The 16,478-nt window shown below is 40.5% G+C and overlaps 2 protein-coding genes across 4 annotated transcripts; both read left to right on the top strand.

The window, feature by feature from the left end:
* The first annotated feature begins 142 nt into the window (after positions 1-142).
* Positions 143-4,985, top strand: LOC144199633 (ubiquitin-conjugating enzyme E2 E1). 3 transcript variants are annotated; one of them, XM_077721400.1, is made up of 6 exons: positions 143-509; positions 1,405-1,588; positions 2,837-2,887; positions 3,753-3,885; positions 4,543-4,690; positions 4,808-4,985. In XM_077721400.1, the coding sequence occupies exons 1-6, from the start codon at positions 500-502 to the stop codon at positions 4,903-4,905; spliced, it is 624 nt and encodes a 207-aa protein (XP_077577526.1). In that variant the 5' UTR covers positions 143-499; the 3' UTR covers positions 4,906-4,985. The 3 variants fall into 3 exon arrangements, with proteins under 3 accessions (XP_077577526.1, XP_077577527.1, XP_077577528.1); XM_077721401.1 differs by having other exon boundaries at positions 151-480; XM_077721402.1 differs by lacking the exon at positions 143-509 and adding an exon at positions 904-1,048.
* Positions 4,986-8,072: 3,087 nt separating this feature from the next.
* nr1d2a (nuclear receptor subfamily 1, group D, member 2a) lies at positions 8,073-14,541 on the top strand. Its single transcript, XM_077721539.1, has 8 exons — positions 8,073-8,435; positions 10,821-11,048; positions 11,127-11,215; positions 11,305-11,449; positions 12,030-12,580; positions 12,668-12,853; positions 13,161-13,371; positions 13,756-14,541. Exons 1-8 carry the CDS (start codon positions 8,405-8,407, stop codon positions 13,953-13,955), a joined length of 1,641 nt encoding a protein of 546 aa, XP_077577665.1. The 5' UTR covers positions 8,073-8,404; the 3' UTR covers positions 13,956-14,541.
* The last annotated feature ends 1,937 nt before the right edge of the window (positions 14,542-16,478 follow it).

Here is a 16,478-nt window from a genome sequence, read left to right as displayed (position 1 = left end):
TCCCCAAAAATGCCAATTCAGGAAAAAAAACAATCTTTTAGAGATTCTCCTAGCATACCCCTTGTGATTTGCCACTATGACGTCATTGTTTACCCAGCACTTTTTTGATCTTCGACTAAAACCCACGTTTGCCTTTCATCCCATTCCCAATTGGATACTCCATAAAACAGGCACCAAAGGCATATCTCATGATTGCACTTGACTTTGAACTTTAAAAAAACATATATAATAATAATTTTATTAAATGCTCATACACTTGTCCGTGTGGGGGGTGACGGCGTCTTTCTGAAAGGGTCGTTGCGGTTGCGGCTTTTTCCATCTCCCATCACCACCACCACCACCTCCATCACCTTCCACCAGGCACCGACGCAGTCCAACCCCTCACGCCGAGGAAAGCTACTTCCGTTCCGCATAGGGCGACAAGGCAGCAGCCAGCCAGCCAGCCAGCTTGCCGGCGGAGGTCCAGACACAAAAGACTGGGTGAGTTCGGTTCCAAGTGATGAACTCGGGTATGTCACGAAGCTAAAAACGACATTTATCATACCACCATTTAAAGACATTTATATACCCCGACGGCATTGTTTTTGGTTAATATTGTTGTGGCCGCTGAACAGCGTTGAGAAGCCGAGACAAAACATAATAGACGGCAACGGGAAAAGCGGCTACGGCTATAAACTGGCAAGGCCTCGTTTTGCGTTCGGTTCAAATGTATTTTGTTGTTTCAGGACGCACTTTGTTAAGACTAAAATGGTTATTCGTGCCTTTGAAGATGTTTAAACGTTATTGTAAAAATGGGCGCTTGTTTAAAGGTACGTCGCAGCCACGCCGTTTCAGGAAGTAGTCCTGGCCCTCATTGGGCCTGATGAAAAGCTCTTTCCCGTTAACGTTTTTCCCCTTTGCAACATTTTTTTTTTAAAAACAACCCTTTAGAAAACAGTATAGCGATTTAAAACCACCCCGTGACGCAACGGTGACATTTGAACTTAAACGACATGGGATGGAAATGATAGCGCTGTTAGCTGGGAAGCTAACGGGGATGCTAACTAAGGTTGGAAATAAGTCGATTCCTCTCGTTCTCAGGTTGATAAAAGTATTGTAACAATTGTATTTACATTTTTGTTAGGAAAGGAAACTAAAAAGGCAGATGTTAGACCCGTTCTTCATCGACCTTGTGAGACAAGTGATGTAATGGCGTTTAAAGAGAAGCACCAGAAGAAAATAACATAATTCAATTCGGATTCAATGAGAACCAACGGGAAACATAACATGAAAATCCTTTGGGCTCTTTAGCGTATCATAATTTACATTATTACCAAGTTCAAATGAAAAGCCAAACTGCGATTGGGATTTTCTGATCATTTACAAATGCCAATATGTCACTATTTTTGAATCTATCTTTAACAGGTCTCGGTTCTTCTCCAATCCAAACCGGAATGTCGGATGAGGATTCTCGTGCCAGCACCAGCTCTTCATCGTCGCCGCCCTCGTCCAGCCAGAGCAGACAGAAGGACACATCTTGCAAGAAGAAGCGCGAGAGCAAAGCCAGCATGAGCAAGACCTCCAAGCTGCTTTCCACCAGCGCCAAAAGGTTAGTTACAGCACCACCATTATTCACCACCTACCAACGCCACACGGTTCTTCACTTCCTATTCCACCTTCTCCATCACCCTGGAATGTTGTCGTGTTCTCATAATTCTGGTGCTCGGTCTTTTGGTCGCCGGTCAAATGGTGACAGAGAGTTTACTGTTGAAACCAGCTCTCTAAATTATATTGATGAGAGTTTCATATCTAAGAGAGAGAGTTTCATATCTAAGAGAGAGAGTTTCATATCTAAGAGAGAGAGTTTCATATCTAAGAGAGAGAGTTTCATATCTAAGAGAGAGAGAGAGAGAGTTTGATACTAAGAGAGAGAGAGTTTAATATCTAAGGGAGAGAGAGTTTAATATCCAAGAGACAGTTTAATATCTAAGAGAGGGAGTTTAATATCTAAGAGAGGGAGTTTAATATCTAAGAGAGAGAGAGTTTAATATCTAAGAGAGAGTTTAAGATCTAAGAGAGTTTCATATCTGAGAGAGAGAGTTTCATATCTGAGAGAGAGAGTTTCATATCTGAGAGAGAGAGTTTCATATCTAAGAGAGAGAGAGAGTTTCATATCTAAGAGAGAGAGTTTCATATCTAAGAGAGAGAGTTTCATATCTAAGAGAGAGAGAGTTTAAGATCTAAGAGAGTTTCATATCTAAGAGAGAGTTTCATATCTAAGAGAGAGAGAGTTTCATATCTAAGAAAGAGAGAGTTTCATATCTTATCTAAGAGAGAGAGAGTTTAAGATCTAAGAGAGTTTCATATCTAAGAGAGAGTTTCATATCTAAGAGAGAGAGAGTTTCATATCTAAGAAAGAGAGAGTTTCATATCTAAGTTAAATATATAGGTACTGTTTAATATCTTAGTACATTTGACTGGCGACCAAACGTCCGGCGGCCAAACGTCCGGCGACCAATCGTCCGGCCACGCATCTTCCAGAGAGACTTCCTGACTCATCTGTCCGTCAAACAAAAAGGGTCTCAAAGGGGAACCCTGGGGCATTCCCATCTTCTGTCACGCCCACTACACACTTGACTACTGTAATACACCTGTCAATCATGTCCAGAAATTTGCTTTCTGTCAATGTACAAAGACGCAATGCAGTTCCTTCCCACTATCCGCGTACTTCTCCATTCTTAGCTTCAGCTTAGCGATAGCGTCAATTCAGTGCAAAAATAGCAACTTGCCCATATTTGGAAGACAAGTTTCCACTTTTTGTGCTGATGAGGTTCTCCTTTTTTTAATGCTTGTGTAGGATTCAGAAAGAGCTGGCTGATATTACACTGGACCCTCCACCAAACTGCAGGTCAGTCACAATACAATGGCTTCTTTTTGTAGAATTTCGACGATCGAAAGTCGAAACCGCCAAGTAGACTTCCTCAAGATAATTTGCGATCAATTGTAGTGATGAGTGAATTTCAAAGATCCTTTTAACATTTTTTTGGACCAAAATTTTAACGAAACCAGCCATCTTCAAACCACTTTGGCACCAGATTGTGTCGGTTTTGTGTGCTCTGTCCAGTTGAACCATATCAACTAAAAAATGGCCATTTCTACAATGTAAATTAGGGATGTCCGATCGCAAATATTGGCACGTGGTTTTGTGGATATGCCAAAAATTAGTATCCAACAATTTCAGCTAAAATTTCAATCACTGTCAATGTTATACTTGAAATAGATCAATAAAAAACTGTTTTTTATTTATTTTTTATTCTTCTGATCCATTCAAAATGACACAATCCATTCCCAATCTAATGTTGGACATCCTCTATCTAAAAGTCATATATACAATATTCAGCCAAACTAATTTTGCCTAATTTTGACCCACATTTTTACTCCAATTGGAAAATGTATAGTCCTGAAAAACTCACCAGACTTTCCATTGTTTAAATGTTAAATATTAGGACTTTTTTGGTGGGTAATGACTATTTTCTATGAATAACCCAATGACACTGGACAGCCAACATAATTCCCCCAAAAAGTCGGAATACCAACTGACCCTTAAATGTATTCATTTTGATCAAAATGTTACTATACCCACTTTATTTAGATATCTTAAATACCCACTTTTCACATTTTTTTTATGTCACTTGACTTTTCAGGATGTGGTTTTGGGGCGCCACTCTCCCTTTTCTCACTCTTAATGTTCTATTTTTTTTTTTGACGCACAGTGCGGGCCCCAAAGGAGACAACATCTATGAGTGGAGGTCCACCATTTTGGGACCGCCGGGCTCCGTGTACGAGGGCGGCGTTTTTTTCCTGGACATCGCCTTCACGCCCGACTACCCCTTCAAACCCCCCAAGGTGCGTCTCCCGATTGCATCCATGCTGTATACTTGGGAACGAATGGTCGTGTAACTCGGTTAATGCCTGTTAAAATGGAGAAAAGCGTCCAATCGTCTTCTCCTTTGAATTTAGAGGAGTTTGTCACTAGTAGATGATATTGGACGTCCAATTCACTTCCAGCTTGGTATACATAGACGTCCAATGCATTTGAATTGGAAGGTCTGAGAGTGAATCAATATGAAGGAATATTGAACGGCATGTGCATACTAAAAGTAGCCGCCAGAGGGCGCCAATGATCTCTAGGAAAAAAGCTCTTCTCGTTAGTCTGTCGTAAACCGTATTTTATACGTTTTTTTTATTATTTCAAAATGTGTAAGCTATATAATTTTTGTTTAAGTTTTTTTTTTTTTTAAAAAAACCGATTTTACCCATTTTGGCATCAGAAAGCCATCCAATTGGGAGACATTTTTAGACTTTTACATGCGCCCTATGTGAGTAAATATAGGCTGTGTTGCATTTTTATGTTTTTTATTGCTTAATAAGGGGAATTGCAACCATTATTAAGTGTGAGTTTGAGAATAGTTTATTTTTACTGTAAAGTAAATGAGTTTTGGACAATTATATTAAGTTCTTGTCTTTTTACTGTCCATGTTTTTGCCACTTTTGCCTTTTTAGGTGACTTTCCGCACTCGGATCTACCACTGCAACATCAACAGCCAGGGCGTTATCTGTCTGGACATCCTGAAGGACAACTGGAGCCCCGCCCTCACCATCTCCAAGGTCTTGCTGTCCATCTGCTCCTTGCTCACAGACTGCAACCCAGGTAACAATTCAGCCACTATGATTTTGCCATAGGAAATTCTTTAAAAAAAATTCAGCCAATTGAATTTGGTGGACATGTCCACCAAAAAATAAGTGAAATATCCCATTTTACCCACAGCCGACCCTCTGGTGGGAAGCATCGCCACCCAGTATACGACCAACAGAGCCGAACATGACCGAACGGCCAAACAGTGGACCAAGCGATACGCCACATGAACCCCCAGGGGGCGACGGCGAGGGATCTAAGTGGGCGAGGAACGAAAAAACAAAAGGTGGAAGAAGTGGTGGTGGCGGGGTTCTGCTTGGTCTGTGCTGGGGGGCTTGGGTGGGGGAGGGGTTTTTGGTTTTTATCTCAGATTTTTAGTACTTTATTGTCTGGTATATTTTTTTGCTTCCTGATTAAGTTATCTGCGCAAATATGAAATAAAAGAACACAACGGAAAAAGAAGTGTATGGTTTTTTTTGGGGGGGTTATTTTGGATTTTTCGAAATTGTAGTTTTTAAATGGTATTTGAAAAGTAGACATCAATGGAAGTTAATGAATAGTACCGTATTTTCACGACTATAAGGCGCACTTAAAAGTCTTAAATTTTCTCCAAAATAGACAGTGCGCCTTATAATCCAGTGCGCCTTATATGTGGGAAAAACAGAAAACCAAAAACCACCACTGTCGGATACAAGGGCCTGAACTGAAACAATACTGTTAAATATGCAGATGCCATCTTAGTTTACAACATTTTCCATCATATAGCTCCTCCCCCATTGCAAAATTTTATACAAAAAAAATCCAAAACATCAACAATGGCTGGCTCTAGAGGTGACTGTGGTGTAGTGAGTGCTTCATACCTGGAAGTCAATAGCAATTACCCTATTTTCACCACTATAAGGCGCACTTAAAAGTCTTAAATTTTCTCCAAAATAGACAGTGCGCCTTTATAATACAGTGCGCCTTATATATGGAAAAAAATTAATTCATTGAGGGTGCGCCTTAGAAAATACGGTACACGTTGGCTTTTGTAGTTTTATTGTTTTTAACTCGTGTACTTGACACGTGCATCGTTTAGATAGAATAAAGCACCTTAACCGCAATGGAGGAAGATTTCTTTGAAATATCTAATCTAACAAGTCTGTGTCACTTCTCGGTTTCCTTATTATATAATATGACGCCACTGAGACAAAAGAAAGATTTTGCGGATTGTATGCAAATGTTGCCGCTTGTTAATTAAGGAAGTAAGAGTCAAAAAGTTAATGATACAAACGTGAACACGTTGGATTTGTTGCGTCACCAGTTGTGGGTGCTGATAACGTCTTGAAAATGAACATGATGTTCAATCAGTAGTTTTGACTGTGTCAGGAAATATTGGATCAAAAATTACTAATGGGAGATATTGAGGTACATTATTTAGGTATAATATAGGTATTTTTTAAGTTAGGGATTGGAGAAAATGGTTTTTTACATTTTTTAAAGAGGTTTTTAGGTGTGGCAGAAACTAAATGCATGGGTTTTATTGTTTGTTTTTATGGTTAATTGATGTATTTTATTTTTTTGGTTTGGAATTTTTAAAAAATGCTTCTTTTTAAGCAAATTTATAGGATTTTTAAGAATTTTATTTAGGTGTGGCAGAAACCAAATGCATGTTTGTTCTTTATTTTTTTATGTATAATAAATTGATTTTATTTTTAAGATTGAAATCTTAAAAAAATGCTTTATAACGTTGAATTTGTTTTAGTAGGTTTCATTGTAGGTCTTTTTTGTCCAAAAAAATGGATTTTATTTTGAGTCTGGCACGAATGTATCAAAGTTAAACAAAATTCAAGTTTTTAAATGGAAAAACAACATTTTGCAACATTATTATATTGTTCTTAGACTTCAAAAATAGTAATAAACATTTTTTTTAAGGTTAGCATGACAGAGAATAAAATAACATGCATGCTTTTCAAAGTAAACACATTTCTTCTCAATAAAACAGCCAAAAACAACAACAAAATTTCGAAATAAAACCATCATATTTGTTAAAAGCCAGTGTTTTGTTTACAATACAGTGCCATGTGCTGTACATTGTCAAGAGGAGCATGCGGTCCTGCCAACACGTGCGCCTACTGTGTGTCTTTTCAGCTGTTGTGAGCACACGATGTTCCAGGGCCGCAGGAAAAGCTCACTCTAAGGAAAACCTCCATAAAAGAGGGAAAAAAATAGAAAAAAATCTCCCGTTCAGGGTGTTGTTGCCTTTAAATAGATGGTGTTGCTCTCCAGTGTGTTTTAGTGGTTTTCATGTGTACATAACACTTAAAACAAGGACATAACAGACGCCATGGAACATTTTGGTGACTTTTTGTGTTTGTTTTTAATTCAAAATATCAATGTTGTAGGTCATCAAAGTGTTTTTTGGGTGAAAGTTTCCCGAGAGAGCTCTGGGAAAATTTTGAAATTGTTATTAGGTGGAATTCGTAGCGGGGTGGGGGCAGGTCATTCTGGTCCACCGCTAGGGGCGCTAGAGTTGTGGTTCAATTTGGATTTTACGAGGGAAGTGCAAAGTTTAATTTTTTTTTATTAGGAAAAGAAAGTGTTTATAAGGAGTTTTATGTTGAAGGGGTGGGGTTAAATTTTACTTTTATATTTTAAATTTGTTAAAATTTTGAATGAAAGTTAGGTAGTTATGTTACAGATATGATTTTTTATCATTTTTTATCTTCCAAACCAACAAAAATGCATGTTTCTCTTAGTGTTGTTTCATTTTAGAAGGATTTTTCTATAGAATTTCCCCAAATGTCATATTTTTAAACTACTACCTAATAAAAGTACAAATAAATGCATGGTTTTCATATCTAATTGAATGCCAATTCTTTCAATAATTGAATCCCAGTTATGTGCATCTATCTATTGATGTAATAATTATACAAATTAGCACTAATCACAAAATCAGACGTCTGAATCATAACACATGAACATAATTTCCTGTATATATTTTTAAACTGCCATTCATCCACACTCCCATTGTTAATATCAGACTTATTACACCACTCTTTGACCAAAAAAAAAAAAACATGTGTAATTATTTCCATTCACTTACAAGACTTTTGTTTCACTAAAGGTCAATCTATTACATACTTGTTGTGTGTCATTTAATTTCGTGTTTACACAAGTAAACGCATTGGAAAAAAAATGAGGTTGGGTGAGGCTGCCACTGCTTTTGACACGAGCTCTAACTTTAAGCGCATGCGCACATGGACTCGTCTCACGCAGCACGTTGTGGCTGCAACGTGACCATCGCGTATGCTGCCTCGATTGCGTGTGTTACGTCACTCGCGTCGACCCAAGCTCCGCCCACGCTGAGGACCTGAAAGTGTGTCACTGGGTTAAAGTGGCTGCAACGGGGCTGGACGAAGAGGCGTGGCCTGGGGGGAGAGGCTGGAGCTTGGTCACATGGGCGGACAGCCCATGAGCGCAACGACGGTGGTGGAGAGGAACATTCAGTACTAGTGCGGCCAAGCTGAGCACAAGAGGAGGGGGGGAGTTCCTGCCATTACGGGTCCCTCCTCTCGCTCTCATTTTTTTTTCACTCTCTTAGTCGTTACCTCTCTCATACACAAGCTTTTGAGTCACCGAAGACGACCTCAAGAACCTAACCGCCTAAACCTACTCGTCGCAGTCTCAATTTTAGCTGCAACGTTGTTATTTTGAGTTTATTTTGCGGTCTTTTTCCTCACCGTCGACATGCCTGAGGACGTCGGACCAGCCAAACCTGGTAAGTTAAAAAAACTATTTAAATGTAAAAATGCAGTTTAAAGTGACGAATGTGTCGTTAAAATGTTTGCTAGTTTATTTGTGGAACCGAACACCTGAATTTAATCACCCGATACATGTGTAACATTGAGGATTTTACGTCAGGCGGATTGAATGGGCACCTCTAAATGTGTTATTTTTTTGTTAAAGTCGTAAGATGCTAAAAATAGCTTTAAATGCCTGATAATGTGTTTATAAACGATATGCACGACGATAAAAGTCGAATTTAGTGTGTTTTCGGCGTTTTTACTTGTCACATTGACCTCTTTGCACTCCCTCGACCAGAAATAAATCGTTTTAAAAGTCAAACTTGGTTTTAAATGTTAAACGGGTTATCCTTTAAAAGTTGCACCGTGAAAAAGTCGACTTTAATCATGTTTTGGGGTGTAAAATATATGTTCAGACTGGCAGTCCATTCACTCCCATTCGACACAACAATCCTCTTTTCTCGACATTTACCTTTATTTTCAACGCTATACATTCAGAGTGGGGCTTAAAAACCCTTTATGGGTGTTCAGGGTGGGCTTTCGTGGGGTTAAAAGTCGAATGTACCCCCGTTTTGGTGTCAAAAAGTGGGTTAGGAGTCCTTGCTTCCCTCACTTTCCACTTGACACAACAACCGTGTTCCACTTCCTCGCCCGGCTCACATGGACACGACAGCCTAGCCATGTGCCTCTGTGTACACGCTCGTCTCCAGCTGTTCCCTCATTGGCTAAGAATGGAGAGGTAGGCGTGACGTCGCTGTTACTTTTCGCGAGTGTCCTGCACTCTCATTGGCTGAGGGCGAGTCTGTGACGCGTTGTATTGCATAATCAAGCAGCGGACACCAGTGCTGGGTACACGTGAGTCCGGATGACCCACATTCTCGACGGCTCGGCGGCCACCCACGGCCAGGACTCGCGACACGTGTGCGTGGGGGCAGAAACATAGAAGTCACGGTGCATGTTAGGTAATCACTTACGTGGATATAGCGACCAGAATGGAAAAAAGGCTCATTAAGTCTCCATCCGAATCACGGTGTCTTTAAGTGGGGGAAAAAGACGTTTAAATGCCGTTCGTTGGCATTCTAAAATGGCCGTTTGTAGTTTTTTGGGGCTTTTTCTAAAAATCACTTAATTCATCAATTTAGATGCAAAACTACTTACAGGAAGTAAATGTTGACAAATTGAATTAGAAAATGTAATAGAAATCAGAAAATATTATTTATTTTCAATGTAAGTGACGGTAATAGACGTCCAAAACCATAATTTCTGATTTATTCATTCATTTAATTTTTTTTTTAATTCTGAAATGTAAGAATACAAATTTAAAAAAGTCCTCAATAGATGTTAGTTATGTTGATACCGATTAATATTTTACTCCCTGGCCGCCATTGATAGAAATAACCGTCCAACCCACTTGAATAGGTTCAAAGAATCTTGACGCTAAATGGAAATTTCCTTAAACATTGTTTGGAACGTGTCATACAAGATATCAAATATTCAAATTGACAAAAAAAAACCCTTCTTGTATCATCCCACAAAATCCATTAAACCTTGCCAAAATTCAAATTCGCCTCCCCCGTCACAAAATATGTCATAATCCAATTGGAATATTGCCCAAATATATTTTTCTTTTTTTGTCGTCCTTTGCACGAATGCATCGTTTTATTTAAATAAATAAAAATTAGATCTTTTTGTTGTTCCACTGGTTTAGTGACCCGTTGTCAATGTACATGATACAATGTGTTCACATTTGAACACATGGCTACATGCACATGGCCTGCCTCTTATGTAATACTCGTTATCCAACTCGCAGGGTGGAGGTGATGAAGCAGGTCTCACAAACACACACACACACACACACACACACACACACACACACACACCCACACACCCACACACCCAAGTATCACCTTTAAATTTAAAAGGGACATGTGGGAAAAACCTTTTGAATGAACTGTGCCTGACAAAAAAAAATCTGCTAAAACACCCGTTATCTTATTATTATTTCATGTTTGAAATTTTAGTTTATGTTTAAATTTAGATTTTTAAAACTTGACTTCAGGAATTTAAAGTAAAAAAATTAACCATGTTTTTTTGCCTAATTATCTTTAAAAAATAAGTTAAACCAAGAGAATCATTACAAGTGAAAGTGACCAATTAAAATGCTGCAAAAACTCAAAAATCTGAACAAAAAACAACAAATATTGACCACCAAAAATCTTTCTTTTTTCCAGGCATTATCTTTACAAAAAATACATCAAGTTAAATCAAGAGAATCATTACGAGTGAATGTGACCAACTAAAATGCTGCAAAAAAATTAAAAATCAACAAATATTGACCACCAAAAATCTCTCTTTTCCAGGCGGCGTGATCGCCTACATCTCATCGGGTGCCGCCTCCAGCCCCGAATCCTGCATGAGCACCAGCCCCAGCGCCGGTACCGGCTTCCTATCCACATCGCCGGTCCCGACACGCCCCTCGCTGCCCAGCAGGGCGGTGGGCATGCTGGTGGACATTGCACCACCTACCAAGACCTCTACCCGAAGCTCTGACAAGACAGGGCGCTCCGCCACCAAGAGTGGGATCACAAGTAAGTCCAGTTAACTTCCTTCGCCACCATTGCACGGACGCCGTTTCGATCCTAATGCGTCTTTTCTGCCCTCCCCAGAAATTAACGGCATGGTGCTGCTGTGTAAAGTCTGTGGAGATGTGGCGTCGGGCTTCCATTATGGCGTCCATGCCTGTGAAGGCTGCAAGGTGAGAGACCGCAGCGATAATTTGGCATTTTATGCAAAAGAAAATGGCGTACGTTTGTAGGCTAATGTGGTGTGTTGTTGTTTGTTCAGGGATTCTTCCGCAGGAGCATCCAGCAAAATATACAGTATAAAAAGTGCCTCAAGATGGAGAATTGCACCATCATGAGGATTAACAGGAACCGATGCCAGCAGTGTCGCTTTAAGAAGTGCTTGGCTGTCGGGATGTCCAGAGATGGTCAGTACTTGTGGGATGAGGGGGGGGAAATAGTGGGTTGTTTGAGGATGGGGGGTTGGGGTAATGGGAGGGGGCGGAGTCGATTGGGGGAGGAATGGTCTTGGGAGTAGGTGTCTTAAAAAGGAGGAAATTGGAAATTAATTAATTGACTTGTTTGAGTCTAATGAATTGGAATTTTTTTTTGGGGGCAGGTTAGTTTTGGAAAAGAAAAAAAATATGGCTGTTGTGACACAAGTTGGCCAACAGAGGGCGACAAAGCCAATTCGAGAAAAATGTTCCTGAGAACATTTTCATTACAGAATGGGATGAAATGATTCGAATTGTATAAGTACGGTTAAAATAATTTTCTTCATTATTATTCTTTTTTCTTATTTAATTTATATCGTGAAATGAACCAATTATTTAATTATAATATCTTAATTCAAAGCAATTGAAAAGTACCATGTAGGACACTTGATACAGAACTAATCTTTTAATTATTGCATAAAAACTGAAATATACATTTAAAAAATAGCATTTTTTTTGTGATTTCACTAAATGTAGAACATCAAGTTTTTAACGATAATCTTTTCTGTTGCAGCCGTGCGATTCGGCCGCATCCCCAAACGCGAAAAGCAGCGCATGCTCCTGGAGATGCAAAACGCCATGAACAATATGATGAGCAACAACAACGAGTTGCACGGCATGCTCCACGGCCACCAGAGCCCGCCACTGCCGGCCGACGCCAGCCCCTCGCCCTCGGCGTCCTCCAACTCCAACTCCTCCTCGTCCTCATCCTCATCTTCCTCCTCCTCCGACTCGCCATCCTGCTCCAACCCCTCGTCCCCACGCTGTCCACTGCGGGACGCCGAGTCGGCCGTCTCCATGGACACCAGTTCGTCCTCGTCCTGCTCCTCGGACAGTGGCGAGGACGAACTGCGGCCCGCCGAGAAGACCCCCTCGGCGGCTGGCCCCCACGCGGAAACCTGGAACCGCTGGAACGATAATGACAATGCCCCGGCTGCCCCCTCGGGGTACCGGGAACCCCCCACCGCCGATGTTTTCACTCGCTTCGAGCGCCACGCCGGCGCCCACGCTTGTCCCGCCGAAGCGCAGCGGCAATATCGGCGCTCTAACGGCAGAGCTCACTTGGTAAGAGGCGGACCGCCACTTTCTCTTAAGTGGGGCGGGGTCTTTGTCACCGACTGGGTCACTGACGTCTCTCTGGCACCCCTACAGGTGTGTCCTATGAACACATCGCCATATGTGGACCCTGACAAGCCCAGCCAAGAAATCTGGGAGGAGTTTTCCATGAGTTTTACGCCGGCCGTGCGTGAAGTGGTGGAGTTTGCTAAGAGGATTCCGGGCTTTAAAGACCTCCCCGAGCATGACCAAGTGGGGCTACTCAAGGCTGGGACTTTTGAGGTAAGATGGCCGCCCTAAAATCCTACCTATTTCCGTGGTGCTCGGACTTTTGGTTGCCAGTCAAATGGTGACAGAGAGTTTAATTTTGAAACCAGGTCTCAAAATTATATTCATGAGAGTTTAATATCTAAAAGAGATAATTTAATATCTAAGAGAGAGTTTAATATCTAAGTACTGTTTAATATCTAAGTATATTTGTCCGGGGCGACCAAACGTCCGGGGCGACCAAACATCCGGTCGACCAAATGTCTGGCCACGATCTCCGTCATTCCCTCCGTTACTTAACGTCATGTCGCCTCCCCCTCAGGTTCTGATGGTGCGATTCGCCTCGCTCTTCAACATGGCCGAACGCACGGTGACCTTTTTGAGCGGCAAGCACTACAGTCTGGACACGCTGCGGGCGCTGGGCGCCGGCGAGCTGCTGGCGTCCATGTGCGACTTTAGTCAGAAGCTCACCGCACTCGGGCTGGACCGTGATGAGATGAGCCTATTCACCGCTGTCGTACTTGTCTCTGCCGGTAAGAAGACACGCCCTCAGATTGACTTCAAATACCGCCATTTTTAAATCAGAATGGTTAATCAAAAAAATAGTCGTTTTTGGTGATTGTTCTTAATATTACCCACAAAAAGTGGGATGAAATAAATTAAAAAATCTCATCCATTTTTATTACTATTTCATGCAAACACAGTCATTTTAAAACGTCAATCAAATAGTCATTTTAATAATAATAATATTTTGTGATTTTTTTTAATATTACCCCCCAAAAAAGTGGGATAATAAATAAAAAAATCTCTTCCATTTTGATTAAAATTTAATCCTCATTCAATGTCTGAAATTAAGAAAACACCAGAAATGAGCCATTGATTTTTCATTCTCCAACATTTTATTGTTTTTATTTCAGACCGTTCAGGCCTGCAAGACCTTCCCGCAGTGGAAGCCCTCCAAGACAAACTCATCCGAGCACTACGCCAACTCCTGATGCAGAATCACGGCGAGGAGGCGGGCACTACCTTCACCAAACTCCTCCTCAAACTACCCGAGTTACGCTCACTCAACAACATGCACTCGGAGGAGCTGCTCTCCTTCAAAGTTCACCCTTGACTGACTTACAAAAGGCCCTTGGCTCAAACACGGCATCGAACCCGCGAACATACCACCTCCGAACATTGTGAGAGGACCCACCAAGCCGACCGACGACCCCCCCAAAGTCGAGCGGCTTTATGCAATCTGTTTTGGACGGTTCTCACGCATGTTGATGGCGACAAAAAGTGACCAATGCTAATGCTAATGCATGGCTAAACATGTTCGTGGCCACTTCCTCTTAAGGTGCGCGTATTCGTCGTGTTGCTCTCATCTTTACCGTATTTTTTTTGCGCCTCGAACGCACCATCCGGAGATTTTCGGAACTTTCACAAACGTACTGTACGCGCTCGAGGTGATGTCATGTTTTTTGATTTTTTTTTTGGTTTATTTTTCGTTTGTTTTTTTTACTTGGTATGATTTTCTCATTTTTTGAATCAAATGTCGTGCTCGACAAGGAAAGAAAAGTGTTTGTGTTATTGTACTTGGCAACACTGTCAATTGTAAATAAGTATACATACAAATATATATATATATAAATATCTCTTGGACATAGGCAAATATGTATAGTTATTAATGAATAAATATGGGATATGATGAAAAGAAATTGTGTGGTGTTTTTTTCTATTTTTACAATTATTTTAGCCATCAACATTTTTTTTCATGATCATATCTATGCAAAAAGTTTTAGTTTATTAGATATTAATATTCTATAAATCCACAAAAAAGACAAATTTTCATACAAAAATAGTAATATTACAGTCACAAATCTGTATTTTCACAATGAGAAAAGCTTGACCTAAAAACAACATCAAAAATATGTAAAAAAAATCATATTTTTTATTAATAACCCCCCAAAAAACTCATTCTAACCTACCTATCCCATTGACGGCAATAGACGTCTAATCAATTTGAATTGGGCAAATGTACAGGTGCTAACCTAGCTAAAAAAAATAGCTCCATGATTGGACGTCCATAACCGTCAATGGCAAACTGTTAATATAAACCCAAACGTCTCCCACAAAAAAACAACAACTACCTAACTCTTCCCCCCGACCTACTCTCTCTTACATACAATATCCAAGCCGATATCCGATATAACAAGGCTCCAAAGTACCCCCGACATACTTCCAAATCGTCCGGTTGCCTTTCACATCCGGACAACATGTCAACATGAACTCGTCAACCTCTCATAGGGATCTTCCCTGTTTTAGTGACCCACATATAATCCCACGCGTTAGCGTTACGTAGTCAACTCAGCTTCCAATTGGCCGAGAGATGGTCACGTGGCCTCAGAAACAGCCTGTGACGTGTTACGTAACAACGACTTCACGTGGTTCTGTGCACTATGACACATACGCTCAAAACATGCGCGGAGGAATACGAGAAGGACGTCAGAGGAGCAAGTGCCTTACATTAGGAAGTTTGACGTAAAGACACCCAAGAAGAAGAAGAAGAGGGCGTAGAAGAAGAAGAAAATGTAGGGCAGCCTATTGCGTAACTATGGTTGCACACGTGTAGTAGACAGTGGGACGTTTTATGCCATGTGGACGGACAAAGACTGAAAAAACTGCCATTTTAGGAGAGAAAAGTCACTTTATGAGAACAAAAAGGCGTCATTTAATTGGAATTGGTTGTAATCAAGGCGGTGTATTGGTACCAAAGTAAACATGTTTGTGTTTGAACAGCAGGTGGCTTTTGGTGTATCATTTTTTAAGTTTATAGTCCAGATATGCTTTTGTGCAAGCAGTTTTAGTTCAAACCTGCCCAATGCAGGATTCTAAATGTGAAAAAACATTGGAGGATGTAATGTATACTCAATATGGGATTTGAAATGGGCTGAGAGCTGAGAAACAGCGCCTTCGAACGTCCTAGGACGATTACTGCTTGTCAGGGCATTGCAGCTGATTACTGCCGACTAGTGGACGTAGTGGAAGTGCAGATACTTATAGTTTATTCCCAACGAAGTGTAAACTTTGACATATTTTAGGAAAAAGTCATAATGTTGAATTTTTTTCGTGATATTTGTGTCAAAAAGTGTCAAACAAGAAAAGGAGATCATTTAAAATTGTATTCAAATTCAATTTAAAATATACCTGAACATTTTTATTCTAATTTATTTTATACAAATAAATGATATTTTTAAGATATGTAAACATTAGAATTTTCTTTTTTAAGTAATAGATTATTTCTAACAACATTTCTTTCAGTGACAAATCTCATCTCTTTATGTCCTTGCTAGAGTCGCAGGGGGTGCTGGAGCCTATCCCAGCTGACTTCAGCTGGGGGACACCCTAAAATCATGCAACTGAAAAATGTATTTCATTCCAAAATATTCACTCGAAGGAAAAAAAACTTCAACACACAACAACATGACGGCAAAAACTAGTAAGTCACTCATCTTAGGGGTCTCCGTCAACACCTAACAGGCCTCGACATTGTGAGCTCATTTCCTCCATAAACTTGTTTTCCTCATTTTTATTTGGCCTTGCAGTTTTGCACACACACACACACGGACGTGGGTGTGTTTTTGCCACCTACCAG

Source organism: Stigmatopora nigra, chromosome 7 (genome assembly GCF_051989575.1).
Source record: "Stigmatopora nigra isolate UIUO_SnigA chromosome 7, RoL_Snig_1.1, whole genome shotgun sequence".
NCBI lineage: Eukaryota > Metazoa > Chordata > Actinopteri > Syngnathiformes > Syngnathidae > Stigmatopora > Stigmatopora nigra.
This window is presented reverse-complemented; position numbering and strand designations above follow the sequence as displayed.

Bases quoted from the DNA above. Each gene is read 5' to 3' on its own strand.
- LOC144199633 (XM_077721400.1), top strand. The intron at 1,589-2,836 runs GTTAGTTACAGC...ATGCTTGTGTAG, and splicing joins CTTTCCACCAGCGCCAAAAG to GATTCAGAAAGAGCTGGCTG. The intron at 3,886-4,542 runs GTGCGTCTCCCG...TTGCCTTTTTAG, and splicing joins ACCCCTTCAAACCCCCCAAG to GTGACTTTCCGCACTCGGAT.
- nr1d2a (XM_077721539.1), top strand. From the start codon at position 8,405: ATGCCTGAGGACGTCGGACCAGCCAAACCTG. The intron at 8,436-10,820 runs GTAAGTTAAAAA...TCTCTTTTCCAG, and splicing joins CGTCGGACCAGCCAAACCTG to GCGGCGTGATCGCCTACATC. The intron at 11,049-11,126 runs GTAAGTCCAGTT...TGCCCTCCCCAG, and splicing joins CACCAAGAGTGGGATCACAA to AAATTAACGGCATGGTGCTG.